General features: G+C 36.8%; 1 protein-coding gene across 1 annotated transcript in view; it reads right to left on the minus strand.

The window, feature by feature from the left end:
• LOC107697876 (teashirt homolog 2-like) overlaps positions 1-15158 on the minus strand; it is a 61537-nt gene extending 46379 nt beyond the window's left edge. Inside the window, exon 1 of the mRNA XM_016498721.1 lies at positions 14558-15158. Within this exon, the coding sequence (XP_016354207.1) occupies positions 14558-14597 (40 nt within the window). The 5' untranslated portion in view covers positions 14598-15158. The remainder of the gene's footprint in view (positions 1-14557) is intronic.
• Between the last annotated feature and the right edge of the window lie 671 nt (positions 15159-15829).

The raw sequence follows: 15829 nt of genomic DNA on the forward strand, positions 1-15829 counted from the left end.
TCAGAATATTAATTGTAGTAATAGAATAATATTATAGTATAGTATTATATAGTACATACATTCAAGTTGAAGTTAAAGTAAAATAAAAAAGTAATAAAACAAAAATGAAAGCTATAAAAATGAAAAAAAAAAAAACTAATAAAAATGACAAAGACATAAAAAAAATCTAAAATAAAAAATAAGGTAAAATTAAAATGAAAACTGAAATTATAAAAATAAAATATATTTAAAATATTAATACTAAAAAGAATAGCCTAGTATAGTATAGTACAGTACAGTATAGTATAGTATATATGGTAATGTCCTGCATCACATTTGGATGTGCATCAGTAATCAACTAATTGGGTACTCATTTTGCAATAACTACTCTATTAAACATAAAAAAAATTTGCTGCAAAGAAATATATAAGCTACATTGTGAATCTCTAAATGAAAGCTCTAAATAAATATTTTTTAAAGTTCAATTAAATATTTTCTTTAATAGAAAAAAAAAAAAACAATTAGCAGACTAGTCTATTTTAAATGCGTAGTTTTGCACAATATTCATTTGTGCTTCACATGTGTTACGTGCACGTGAACATCTGCAATGTTATTAAAATCCTTTGAAAACTCAATTAATCAGATCCCTGGTCTGGTTACATCAGCTTCAAGCCTCAGACAGGAAATGGATGTAGTATAAGTAGACCACGAAGGCGACGTCATTCTCATGCCATCTGCTAGCAGGTTGGCACACGGTTGTGTGTATCTCTACGATCACCAGGAAGTCCCTCTCTAATATAGCCCACATTTCTGCCATTCTCTGGCACGTGCCAGCTCACTGCTCATGCAGGCAAAAACACAATGCAGTACATTTCCACTTACATCACTACGTAAAATACAATCACACACGATCACAGAAGGGCTCTGGGCTGAAAATCCAGTCTGAGAATCTGGCATTGAAGAAGAAATTAAAACAAACTTAAAGTGTCACTATCATGACGAATGGGAGCAATTTTAACCAAAAGACTACTGAGCTTCCCATTCAGACACTCCAATAAATTTCCAAAATGCACGACAAAAAAAATTCCCAAATCATAAATCACAACTAACACATTACACGCCTACAGTAACAGAGAACCGATGACAAAAAAAAAAGTGTGCATTTGGAGAGAAGAGGCAGGCCGTGGGCTCAAAGTGCTCTCGAGGGTCACTGGGTCTCATTGCAGCTCTGATGGGAGTGGTCCGGGCCAAAATGAGGGCCGGCGTTCATTTGACTGTGATCTGCAACAAGATCCGTTGGCTCCTAATGACTCCCTCTGGCAGCGTAATGGCAGGTATTAAAGCGCTTATCCCAGCGAGGACCTCAGCCGCACATGGATCCACTCAAGCAAAGCCAGCCACTGACGGACTAACTACAGGCCTCCACAGCGACCATCCCGGCTCTCGGTGAGGCAGCTGCACATCTTTAAACAGTGCGCCTTGGAGGGGAAAGTCAAGCGAGCCGACTGAAGGGCAGGGAGACAGATGTGTGCCCCCTGTGAGAGACCTCTCCAAACACAGAGGTGAAAAACACTGGGGAAGGAGATGAGCGCATTGAAGGAAGGATTCTGGGATTCCGGGGTGGAGTGGAGAGATGGGTCTGCATCCGTTCGCAATTTATATGCTGATTCGATCGGCTACGAGTTGAAGCAGGGTCCTTTTTGACCTCTTGAAAGCCTCAAATTTACTGCTACTAGTAATAACATCTCAAATACGGCGGCGGAAATTAAGGTTCAAGGAGTTGTTAAACATTTAAAGTCAACATGAAATAGCACTCGCAACACTTCCATAATGTGAAATATTTCCAATAAAGATAGAATATTCATTGGAAATAATGTAAGGTAAAACTTTTGGTTTTGAAAACACTTTATTATTGGACTGTATTATTGGTTGATATTTTTTCAACCTTCATGACGTCAGAAAAAGAAGGTCATTTCAGAGGCAGAGAAACTGATTAAATAATAGGAATATAAAAACATTTTTAATACTTAAAATTAATGTCCAGATGAATAGTTTTTGTTTGTTTGTTTGTTTGTTTTTGAGGAAAGTTTGATTTCTTATTTCAACACGAAATCATATTTTTTTGGTGCATAATTCATCCATCCACATTATTAAATAAATAAAAAAATTACTAAAAATAAAATAAGAACATTTAATTAAATAATATTATATAATGTTAAATAATAATAATAAATATTAAATGTTTTATAATCATTATTTATCCATTTTTGTCTTTTTATGCTTGATTCATGTGCCCACATTATTATTCCAAAATAACAAAATTAAACAATAAAATAATAATAATAATAATTATTATTATTTAAAACAATCCACCCCCAAACCCCTTTCATTTCTGCAAATTTAAGTATATGACTAAGTATGTGTTTAAAAAAAAAAAAAAGTCCCATTATGGAAGTAAATGTGTTTGAAAGTCAACATCTGAAGTTGACTCTAAATTAGGATAAATAAAATTATTATATTGAGTCCAAAATAATGTATGAACTAAGAAAAGCAAGTCATCTACTCATGCTCAAGTTCCCAAACCGTTTAACACCCCCACGATCAAGTAACTGGAAACACCAACATTTCCACACAGGTATAAAAACAAGCAATCCGCAGGATGTACAAACCACTCGTGAGTCAAAAAATGAGTCAAATCTCAGTGAATCAAACCAAACAACGTTCAAATCCTCCTGAGATCAAACAGTCAAAGGTCTCAGAAGCCAGCAGCTCATCTGCATTTCTCCATTCACATCCCGATAGCAGCGACTCTCACGCGTTTTCACCTCCAGCGAGCGACTTCACACTACACCCACAAGGAGGTTACTGGAACCTTCTCGCGATGACTCAAGACAGAGTGTTCAGGAAGGCCTGGCATCATGTTCTGTTTCAGACAGATGCAGTTGGCCCACAGTGAGGCATGCGTCTTCCTGTACAAAGGCTCCACTGTGTGCTATCAATCATGTGAAGCCGGCATGAAGCTATAAATCCCTTCTTTGAGGAAATCCCCCCTTTCAGATTTACAAAATGGTGAGGGGTGCGACGTGCCCGCCGAAATGCTGGAGGAATGTGCGTATTGACAGATACCAGCAGATGCGCGGGGATTTGATTTGCTGTTTGGTCGACGGGCGCCATGTAAAGTTTTATGGGAGAATATGAATGCTAATATTAGCTGTTTGTGTATAATGCAGTCATGCCAAAGGGGAAATGTACTCGTAATGTCAATAATACGGTGGATTTGGCGTGCCGTTTTAGAATTCATTTAGGACACGAGTGGAAATTTTAAACTTTTAAACACAGGCATGGTTTAAAGGGACAGTTCAGTTTCTATCATTATTCACTCACCCTCATGTCGTTTCAAACCTATATTACTTTTTTTTTTCATGGAACACTGAAGGAGAAATTCTGAATCTTTATACAGCTCTTTTTCGATACAATTAAATTATTGTTATTATTATTGTCTGTTTGTCATGGATATAAAAGCACCATAAACTTAGTTCATATGACAAGACTGATGAAATGATATGACATATTTCAGTCTGTGCCTCACACAAAGTTATTGTAAAGCTTTTTAAGACGTAGAATACAGTGCAAAATCATTGTTTTTCATAGAACATAAAAGGGGAAATCGATAATAATCGCCCGTTGATTATTATTATTGGATGTTTGTCACAGACCCAGCTAACAGAAATATATTCTAAGAATGTTTTGCTAATGTTCCCAAAAAGTTATGAAAACCTTATTTCGGAATGTTCTCTGAATGTTCAAACCGTACAGTTTTTTTTTTTTAATGTTCTAAAAATGAATGTTACGGGAACATTCCATTTTTATCAGTTTGCCAACTCTTTTTATTTTTGTTTGTTTTAACTTTTTTTTTTAATAATTTTATATTTTTTTACTTTAGAATTTTCTCTGAACATTCTTTTAATGTTCAGACATTTAAAAACTGTTAGACGGACATCCAACAAAAACATATATAAAAAAAACATTCCATGAACAATGTATAAATAACAGTTTTGTCCTTACGTTTTGAGAACATTATTAATGAACATTATTAAAGATGTGTTCTATTAACATTACTGGAAGAATGTTTGTTCATTACTTTGAGAGAACCTTGTCACAACATTCCGAGAACGTTCCCTGTTAGCTGGGAACATAAAAGCACCATAAACTTGACGAGATTGATGAAATTAAAAAGCATATTTCAGTCTGTTCCTCACACAAAATTATCATAAAGCTTAATAAGACTGAAAATACAGAGCAAAATCATTGTTTTTCATAGATCACAAAAGGAGAAATTCTGAAAAATAAACTCTTTCTGATGCAATAAAGCTTCATAAGATTTAAAATACAATGCAAAATCGTTGATTTATTGAGTTTTTAGAGTTTGACAGACATTGTTGCCATGAAATGTTGTCGTACGGAAAAGTGCTGTGCGAAGATTTCTCAAAAATTCTCCTTCTGTCGTTTACTAGTCTCAGCCTCAGACGTCACATCCACGGACTGTCTGCTGAACGTCTGATGCACATGGCACACAAAAAACTTGAAGATGAAGTCGTCATCTGATTGGTTGAATTACACAGGATTTCCGGGAGACGTGTGTGTCGCATTCTTTAACGTTAAAAATGCCTTGTCGCCAAACCCCCTCATGTTAAAAGAAAGCCGTCGCATTTACAACTGTGACAATGAGGCTTACCAGGATCAAAGTATTTGAAATATGTAAAGTTCGCAGCATAGACTCTTTAAAATACATCCAAGAGTTTTACACACCAGTCTGTTGTAGTGGGGACATTTCCACGCCCCTAAACATGGCACGGCACAAAACGAAACGTGATTGGTTGCTTTACCTGTCAGTCATATGGCCTCTTGGGCAGTCCTTGGCCATTCAAAGCTGCCAAGGTTCCCAGACCTTCTGCCATCAGTATGAAGGTCTGGCTACACGAGACTAGTCATCTACTGAAAAAGAAAATATAGACTTTGGAGAGTAAATAATAAAATAATTTCCATTTTTAGAGTGAACTATTCCTTTAAATGTAAAAAAGGAGTGAATTGCGGCAGAGAAGTTAATGTTAATAATGTCGATTAACATGTCTGCGGAGAGTGGAATAACTGTGAGCCTCAGCAAGTTTCTAATCGCATGAAGTTCAACTTTCTATTTGACGAAGTCTTGTAAAATAAGATAAAAGGAGCTCCATCACACTCATTCCTCTCACCCTCACTAAAATGATCGAGGCTTTCACAAAGTTGGAAAATGTTTCAAGAGGGCACGGCAATTAATAGGAGAAATTACATTTGCTGGGATCTTTAGTGGAGAGGGTTCTTCTTCACAGCGGAGTGTAATACTGCATAATTTCACTGGTTTGCTCACATTTATTTTCTTTTGCTAAATTGCAATATTAGTCATACACTCATTATAGGGGCCATCAGTTCTTGGCAAATTTCTATTGCCGTTCATTTCCAGCAGAGACGATGCGGGATGTGTATTTTTTTTCAGGCTCATGTCAAGTATTGAATCTTTTGTCACTGTGTCACTGAATGGTTTGTCATTAATCTAACCGACAAGGCCTGTGCATTTGCACACATACCTGTTCATTTTCTCTCTGAAAAAATATAGATCACATTTATTTTCTATAAATGCAGCTGTAATTGCTGGATATGCAGTGAAATAGCATTCACCAGCTATACAATCTATTATTATATTTATATTATAAAATATCTAAAATTATAACAGTAAGTCATTACAAATACATTGAACTATTAAAATGTCCAAAGTAGCGTTCATATATATATATATATATATATATATATATATATTTACGCTGTCTCAGTGTATAAATACATTTGTGAAATTTCATATATTTCATTAAATCATTATTTTTGTTCTATTTTAAATAAATGCTGTTCTTTTGAACAGTCTATTCATCAAAGAATTCTAAATAAACATAAATTAAAATATTGAGTAATATTTTTAAAAATATTGAGCAACACAACTGTTTTCAACATTGATAATAATAAAAAATGTCAAAACATACCAATCAGCATATTAGAATGAAAGACTGGACTAATGATGCTGAAAATTCAGCTTTGTAAATGACATATTAAAATATGTTCATATAGAACAGTTATTTTTAAATTGTACAAATATTTTAGAATTGTACTGGTTTTACTGTATTTTGATCAAATAAACACAGCCTTGTACCAACCCCAAATTTGGAATGGTAGTATAATTTAAAAACATAATCTAAAACAGTTTGATATTTTACCATGGCATACTGCGTTTAAACATTCACCATCAGCCATTTAAATATATATTTAAAAAATAAAAAGAATCCACACACTGCTGCATTGTTAAATCCTGTACCAGCACGATGCCTCCAACCATTAATATGTTCATCCGGTTCTCTTAATCAAGTTGTAAGTACAGCTGAATTATTCTATATCCTGCAAGGACACCTAAGCTGTCAGTGCTGTTTAATGAGTTTCAATTAAGCTGTTAGTTTCAGAAGAACGGAGCGGCTCGTGCGGTCGTCTACTCAGAGCTCTGCAAGGACACAAACAAGACATTTTATTATGGCAGACTCGCTCCATCAAAACCAGCATCTTTGCGATTCCAATCAGAGCGCTTATATATGTGAAAAGTGAAAATTAATTGGAATTAGTTTGCATAACAGTCATACGTGGCATTGAGATGTACACATGTGAGCTACTCAGGCATCAAAGCAACGTTTTACAGTCTTAAAACATCTGTTTGGTAAAAAAAGGTGCACTGTCTAGGTTAGGAGCCTACGGCAGTTTGAGTGGCTGGCTACAATTAACCAGCCTTTGGACACAAAATGCTGTCCTTCTGTGATTAAAGAGTGAGAAGCAAGCACCTAGCGCTCGGAGAAATTCACTTAACTGTTGTTATTTGTTATGTTCACTAAAGAGCACAAATATGTAAATGATTCACTCTAAAATACTCTAAAACATGCAAAGATATGCAAACGATCGACTCTACAATGGTCCTCCAACATAAGAATGAATAACAATTGTGTTTGCATATCGTATCATGCTCACGCTTGCCTGATCTTTGATTCGTACGAAGTCATTACACGCCGCTGAATCTCTGCGCTCCCGCTGACCTCTAGGTAGAAAATGGACTGAAAGGCCAGCCAGGACTCGAGAATATCGAGTTGATTCATCAGATTAGTTCCCGTGTAATTGCATGCCATGAAACTTGTCAGCTATAAAGCTGTCGGGAAGCCATCAAATAAAGACACAAAAAAAGGCCTGAGGTTTATGACTCGGTGCTGTTTGGACACTCGCCAGCGAAGTAGTGAGGATACAGACACCTTTAAGATTTCAAACGTGTGCACTCTTATCTGTGCAAGTATTGTAGCTATCCATTTATTGCGTGCATTAATCAATCTGATTTCCACAGATGCTTTAATTAAATATTCCTTTCAAATGCCTCTTAGTCAAGGCTAAGGTTTAATAATAATGTGAAATTAAAATTTGATGTAGTGCCTGTAAAAATAAGATGACACGTAGTTGGTAAATATGAAAAATACATGCAATTAGAGATCATTTTGCAAGGCTGTTATTTGTACATACACACACACACACACACACATACATATATATATATATATATAAATTAAAAAAAAACACTGATTTTGGAGCTAATACAAGGACATCTAACACATCTGTGTTTATCAGCCAAGCAACTACGGTCAATATTCTCAAAACGGCCTAATAATCGGCCCAGTCGATATATCTGTCCATAAAATCAGTCACTCTGCACACAAAAAACAAAGAGAAAACATGAGTATCTTGTGTAATAAGTAATGGGCACACTGTGTCTGTCTGGTTCCCTTGTGATCACAACATCTTTAAAAACAGAATAAAGCTTTGTGTTCTTATCAACAGGATCCTATCACGGAGGAGAGGGGTAAATATGACAGCGAGATGTGAAACCCGATCCCGAGCCACAGTTCTCATCCCGGACGCGGCACCCTGTCTGAAATCCATCTGGACACAGTAATATGAGCCCACACTGATTGTTTTGAGCAACTTTGGAAGCATATGGCAAGCTGACAATTACCGAAATAAGTCCATTAACAATCTTTATGGATTAAGAAATGTTTTCCCCGAGAGTCAGGTGCGTTTTGGCATCCTGTTTTAAGTTAACTACACTGCAACACCATCAAAATTCCTGCCGGTAATCAAATATGGCACGCACAAAAGCCGTTTTGTGTTGTCGTTAGGCCTTTCCCCCCCCTGTCTGACTTTCACTCGAGAAATTGACACAGATCAACTCTCCCTTTCCCCCTCGACCTCAATCTCCCAGACATGCTATATCTGCGGAGAGCCGGTACAAAATGCCATTTTGTAATTTCTTTTATACTCGGATGTCTGGCAGGAGTAATGAGTTTCAGCCCGAGAGCAATAAAGTCTCTCCGTAACCTCATCATTGTTGTGTTTAATGAAGAAAAAAGCAATAGAAATAGCTTTTTGCTGAGATGATCACGTAAAAACATTATCCTCCTTGATCGTCCCGCTGGCATATCAAATTGTGTCATTTGCCTGGAAACTGGCGCAGATCTCGGAGGGAAGGCAAGGTGAACGCGCGGTTGCGGCAGTGGGGGTACGAGGCAACGTGGTGCTCAGGTCCAATCAGGATGCAGGGTTTTTTCCCCTCTTTTAAGGAGCGGAGTAGAGCGCCGAGCGCTCCGGGGCACGGGAGGCTTCTCCTCTCTCACCTAGACACACCACCGCCCTGTCTGACTCCCGGAGCAAAGCCTCACAGAGTGATACTGCCAGCTCCACCTGCATGCTGGCGGAAACATCATGACATCACCGCCACGGAGACAGGATAAACGTTGCTGTGGTTTAACTGTTACAGTCATATAAACAAACACTGGGGTATTAGTACAATACGTGATACAAAGAAATAGCTAATTCTGGAAAGACAGCTACACATTAGCGGCGTGGCCTCGAACACTCCTTTCTGCCATTCGTGAGGTTAATGATATTATCAAACAAAAGTTTTACGTGCCATGACAAGAAAGCGATTATCAAATTATCAAACTCAGAACTTTCGTCTTAAATTCAGTGCTGGACCGTCTCTACCTGGACTAGGCTATCAGCAACTGCTGATGTTTCCAGAACAAACCACTTAAGAGGACTTTGAGCGAGCCAATTCCCAGAAGCCCCTGTCACTCACTTATTGGCAGTGCAACACTTAATGCCTTTCTCTGTACTCCAATTTATCTTGTTAACAACAAATTGGGCTAGCAGTTTGAAGCACGGGCTATTCAAAAACTGATTAGAAACATAATCCAGATAGAAATATCACCGCACTGCACACTAATAACCCCCGTACTGTCATATTTCTGTGCGGACTGGGCAATATTGTGACTAGCATTTGTTCTGAAACGGCGTGAAAGAGTAATTTCTTTCAATCATAGGAACCATCGTTTTGACTAAACAAACACTGTTGTCAAGTAGATTTAAAATTCTTGATACATACGGTAAAAATTTAGTTATTAATAATCATAGCATGTTTTCTGCACTAGCTATCACTAGATTAAGAATAATTTTCTTTTATATGCACCAATATATAAATACATCCTAATGAAAAATATCTGTCTACCCCATTCAGAGATTCAGAACAAATAAATGAGCCAAAGTCAGAGTGAATCAAAGAATCGATTCACTGAACTAACTCACAAAAATTAATCAAACTTACCAACTGAAATGCTACAGATTTTTAAAGGAATAGTTCACCCCAAAATGAAAATTCTGTCATTAATTACTCACCCTCATGTCGTTCCAAACCTGTAAGACCTTCGTTCATCTTCGGAACACAAATTAAGATACTTTTGATGAAATGTGAGACGTAACTCGGGGGAGAAGAATTGTTGAATAAAGTATGTTATTTTTGTTTTCTTTGCGCTCAAAACTATTTCTCGTAGCTTCGCAAAACTGAAGTTGAGCCACTGATGTCACATGGACTGTTTTACCGATATCCTTAATACGTTTCTGGACCTGGGAACATTACAGTTGCGTTGCTGTCTATGCAGGGTCTGAGAGCTCTCAGATTCCATCAAAAATATCTTAATTTGTGTTCCGAAGATGAACGAAGGTCTTTTTAATAATAATGTGAAATTAAAATTTGATGTAGTGCCTGTAAAAATAAGATGACACGTAGTTGGTAAATATGAAAAATACATGCAATTAGAGATCATTTTGCAAGGCTGTTATTTGTGGTTATAAAATTATATCTATTATTAAAATATATTAAAATATAATATCTGCAGCAAATGTGTCTGTCTAGGTTAGAAGCCTATGATTTAAAAAAATAATTAAAAACTATTTAAATACATTATATTCAAAAATATGTATTATATAAATATATCAATTTATATTTCAGGAAATGTAAAGCATTTCATATTTTCCTGTAGACTCTCAGGCCCGAGACTAAACCTAAACCTGATCTTGTGAAAGTTTTCCTTTCTAATTGGTACAGATTGTGCCATTAGCAAAATATTGTCATAGCTCCTGCCCCATAGACTGTAGCAGGCCAGGGGATAATTTGCATAATAAATCCTAATTGAGACTCATTAAGCACTTGATTGGAAGCAAATCAGGTACACTGTGGACAGTTTTTTAGATTAATGAAGTTTCTGTCTGTTTTAAGGCTCAGTTTTCTGCCATCTTCTCACAAACTGTAGGGAGGCCAGAGAGAAAGGAGGATTCTCACAGGAACACGAGCAACAAGAGGTCGAGTTACAGACAGGTCTCACAAGACGAAATATAACGTAATCAAACATGGTTAGACAAGCTCGGTACACAGATCAACAAATGACTGCACATGCTCTGAGTGTGTTTGTGTGTCATATTATCTGCAGCAATTTTCAAGAAGTTATTAATTAATTTATATATATATATATATATATATATATATATATTTTCATTTTGGGGTGAACTAACCCTTTATATCAGATGCTACTATATCATCATTAAAACAACGCTCAGATAACTGCGAAACTAGTATAACCACGTGACCTTAAGGAAGCTTAATGGCCAAATAAAAGCACATTAAATCATCACAATAATTATTATATTGCTAAATTTTAGATCTCCAGCAAAATTATCACGACTGATTAGATACATGAATAATCACCATAATCAACATATTGTTAACTAAAACTAAAAAAATTTAACTACAGCATATAGGCATATTAAAATATATATATATATATATTATAAAATATTTATTATAAATAGTATATTAATGATACTAAAATAAGACTGGAGAGAAAAGCATGTCAGTTCATTTCATAATGGTGAAATGTATAATCCTTAACGTTCTGATACAGATACTGTAAATCCAATACATCTGACCTTCCTGTGACCGCTAACTAAAGTCACACCACAAATATTAACTGTGCAACACCGCAGGGATGCGTCTGTACTCTAAACGGCCGCATTTCCACAGCAAAAAAAAGGATAACCGTGCCCACATACCGAAATGAAAGCCATTTTATACCCAGTACGTCTGTAAAAAGACTGTACGAAAAATGGAAAAGGAAGGTGGGGGGGGAGTAAAAAAAAAACTCATTCCTTGCATCTTCTCTGGTCTTATTTTAATACCTCTCCCTCTCCTTGTTCACCCCTCCACACATCATTAAACATATTATTATAACATGACTGTCAGCTTGCGTCTCTCTCGCCGCTCCATTCTTGCTCTGCCAGGTAATCAATTTGTCGTCACTCTCTGTAGCCCCAGTAAAGTCATCAAGGGAAATGAGTTACAGCTGCAAAAAGCCTTCAAGAATATAGGTGGGGGTTTGAGGGGTGGGGGGTCAGGAGAAAGGAGTGGGGGAGAGAAATGACAACACGGGCCTGGAATATTCTGCCACTGATAGCACATCCCAGGTCTCGAAGATGAAATATTAATGCACAATTTGTTTATCTGCGGGCCCACATCTCTCCTGCGCCGAGCTGTTAATTTTCTATCTGCGCAGACAACAGATCAGTCAGTCATGAACTCTTCATAGCCATTACCGGGAGACATTTTGATTAAGTATTCCTAATGTAGTGGATAGGAAAGAATGAAAACACTCTGCCTGCCAACTTTTGATTGACCATTAAGCCACTGATGAATGTGCCTGTCAAAGAGGAGACAATTACCTCAACAATGAAGAAACTCTTCTGGAAGGCTTATTTCTCCATAGGGCTGACACATTTACCAGATTACAGGCGAGCAGGCCCAGAGCGTGTAAAGGGATCGCTTAGGAATCTTCGCAAAAGTTCACATAATAATTGTGCTGCCTTTGTTAGAGTGAAAGGGGCTTTTAGGTGGAGTGACGAATGTGTGTGCGCATGAGGGAAAGTGACAGACAAAGTAGAAACGAGGAAGAAGGGACTTAGCATCTTCAGGGGGTTTTAAGATCCGCCATTGCTGGCAGAGTGTGATGACCATCTGTGGGGTTTGTCTACTGTTATTATAAAGAGTGATCATCCTTCCCCCTCATAAAGAGTCCGAAGCATCTGGCGTCAACGTACACAAAAACAGTAACCTGCCGTACGCACCTTCCAAAACAAAGTTTGGCTCCTAGCTATTGTAGCGTACTTCTCTTAAACGAAAGAAAACTCTGCAACTAATGGGCTTTGTCTAGAAAAACACAATCAAATAAAAGATTAGCACTTTAAACTGGTTTGTAGTTTGGTCAAAATATTTAAATTTAAATTAACATTTTAAAATGCATTATTAATAACAAATGATTGAAATGTGCATTGGTAGTTAAATTGTTCCAAAAATATTCAAATTTTAAGGTAAACGGTTTCATAAAGCCAGGAAAAAATCATTTAACTGTTTAAGGGAGCATCGTCAAAGTTATGCCGTAAAGTCGTTTTAATAATCCGAGCAACCACCACCTGAGGTCATGGGAAGGCTAACAAAGAACTTGTGATAAATGCATCTATTAGAAATTAATCTATCAATAAATCCAAGGTGACGTGTGATCAATCATATGCCAAGTGAAAGCCCGAGGGGGAAAGGAATAGAGAAAATGTTTCATTGAAAAGCCTTCTGGTAAACAGCCGGTTGCGTTGCTGTGCATGACAAAATTATGGCTGTGTTTCAAAACTTTGTGCGTTTTACTACCTAGACAGTATTTCTGGACACCACAGGCACTTTATGAACATTATTAAAAATGCTACATGTAGGCTATGCTATCTAGGTAAGGATCTCACTGAGATTTGACACAGTATATGAAAGAAAGTGTACTGTCAACACTATACAATTAAAGGAAGCAAAATGTAAGAACTATTTCCATTCATTGTTTCAGCTACACTAAAGATGCTTCTTGATTATTTTTGTCTAGACATAATCACGGTCATTATATAAGTGATGCTTTCAAAAATGCTGTCTATTTAGTTAGTTAAATAGGCTTTAAGACAGTCCATGAAACAAAAAAGTGTTCTGACAACATTAGTATACCGTTATACAAGTAAAAGGCAAAATAACAGAGCTCGGCTCAGCATGTTATTGAAACATAAATAAACGATGCAAACGGTCTTATTCTTGCATATTTCGTGCTCTCGTGCATTCACACCGTTTGTGTGTGTCCGTTTGTCTATGATATATTATGGGTTCATAGGAAGTTCAACTGATATTCGGATCCAAAGCAGCACATCTATCCAAAATCACTCCGAATTTCCTCTCTATGTATTTAGCTACAGAAACGCGTCACGCTTCGGTTCCCCGCAAAATCTGGCTAAAGGTTGAACTTTTTAACTCCAAAACTATTTAACGTGTAAATAAATATAATCACACTAGTTTAAAATTAAAATATGGTTCGTTTTACTTCATTATATGAACAACAGCCACTGACAACAGCTGTACATTAACATTACAAATAGGCCAAGAGGCGAGCCTTGCCTAACCTATAATTCACTTCCATTATATTCTCATACATACACAAAGATCTTTAAAACAAGACAAATTACTTGAAAAGCAGAAAGGCATATGGAATTAATACTTGTTTTAAAAGACAATCTGAAAATGTGACGTAAACTGTGAATATTTACATATTTTTACTGGAAAACATTGCAGAAATTTTGATTAAGAGCATTATTTTTTTTTCGCAGCATAGGGGTAACACAAGGTTCACTACTCGGTCCGTTTGTAATGCTAAAACGTTACGATTTTCAAGCACGCTATTCATTTGAGGAGGTAAAACGAACGTTGTTTACGTTCTAAACAAGCGTGTTTACGTTCATTAAAACGTGAAACAGTGAAGTTTAAAAACTTTCGCCGGATTTTGTCGGGAACCGAAGCGTATCCTTTCGCAGTGTATCAAAGCGTCATTCTCCGATATTAAACACATCCTCGTTCTAAGACAGCGCTATCACTTTCATCATACTATTTCACAAGATAAAAAGAGGCTCATTCAAATACAAATCCGCACGCTCGTGAGCTTAAAACGCGTATGAATAGCAATATTCATGTCGTGATAAATGTGAAATGATGTGTCAGGTTGAATCTTACCCGCAGCCCTTTTGGGTGCCTGCTGTTTCCTCCTTGGCATGTTCAACTCTCTTTAGTTCACGTTCAGTGAAATTGAGCCCAGGTGAAATTCAGTATAAGTGCTCTGATACACACGCAATAGCGACTCTCTAATGCACTTCAGTTCTGTACAATCCAGTATTTCAGAAGCGCTGTCCAGAAATCAGGTGTCTCTTTTTTAATATACCTCTCCTTCCTAGATAGACAGATCTATGGCGGATTGTTTTGCTTTGCTTTGCATTTCTTTCCGTCTCTTCTTCGTCTTTTCTTTTTTTGTTTCCCAAGCCAAAAGGACGAACGCTGTCAATCGCTTAGACTCCCGGTCTCGTATGAAACGTAGTAGGAAAAGGACAGACAAAAATAGTGTATATCACACACTCACACACACACACACACACACACACACCGCGAAGCCAGCAGCAAACATCGATCCATAGAACAAACTGAACATTAAAAACTCCTCCTCCTCCTCCTCTGGACTTGATGATGGCAGCGAGACATTTGTTACACTAGATAACCACGAGTTTATTAAAGAGACAGAGGCCGGAGAAAACATGAGACAGCCCACAAGAGCAGCCTCATACTGTCTCTGCCGCTTCAGGCTGGAGTTTACAGAGATGCTGAGAGCTGAGCGCTTCGGTGTAATGACACAGTGCAGAGTAATAATGAATAACGTGCATGCCATGTGTAATTATTTTCAGTAGCTGCCAGAAACGAGATATAATTGCCATTACCGTGGTAATTACTTACATTAACATGTCTATATGCATAAGCTGGTATATGCTTCAAAATTGCACAAAACTTAAAATGTTTTTTAAGTTTTAGTAGCTGAAGAAGTACTTATTTTTAGTTGCTGAGAAATTAAGCGTTATTGTTGTTGTAATCAATAAGCAGTGACATGTTAAAGTATGTATATGTATTAAGACATGTTTATAAAGGCACTGAGCCAAGAATTCAAGCCTTAAATACACAAAGTGAAAATAAAGAAAACATAGGCTATTGGAGTTGTTCATGTTATAGTGTCGTGTATAAATACTGATAATGAATGAACAACTAATGTACAGTGGTGTGAAAAAGTGTTGGCCCCCTTCCTGATATCTTATTTTTTTGCATGTTTGTCACACTTTAATGTTTCAGATCATCAAACTCATTTTTTCACACCACTGTATGTTCAGCAGCTGCTTAAATATTATTATTGTTGGCCTACTATAGCAACAACATGTTATAGGTATAAATGTTGTGTGCCGTATATAC

The sequence above is a fragment of the Sinocyclocheilus anshuiensis genome, unplaced genomic scaffold (genome assembly GCF_001515605.1).
Source record: "Sinocyclocheilus anshuiensis isolate Anshui unplaced genomic scaffold, SAMN03320099.WGS_v1.1 scaffold78, whole genome shotgun sequence".
Classification (NCBI taxonomy): domain Eukaryota; kingdom Metazoa; phylum Chordata; class Actinopteri; order Cypriniformes; family Cyprinidae; genus Sinocyclocheilus; species Sinocyclocheilus anshuiensis.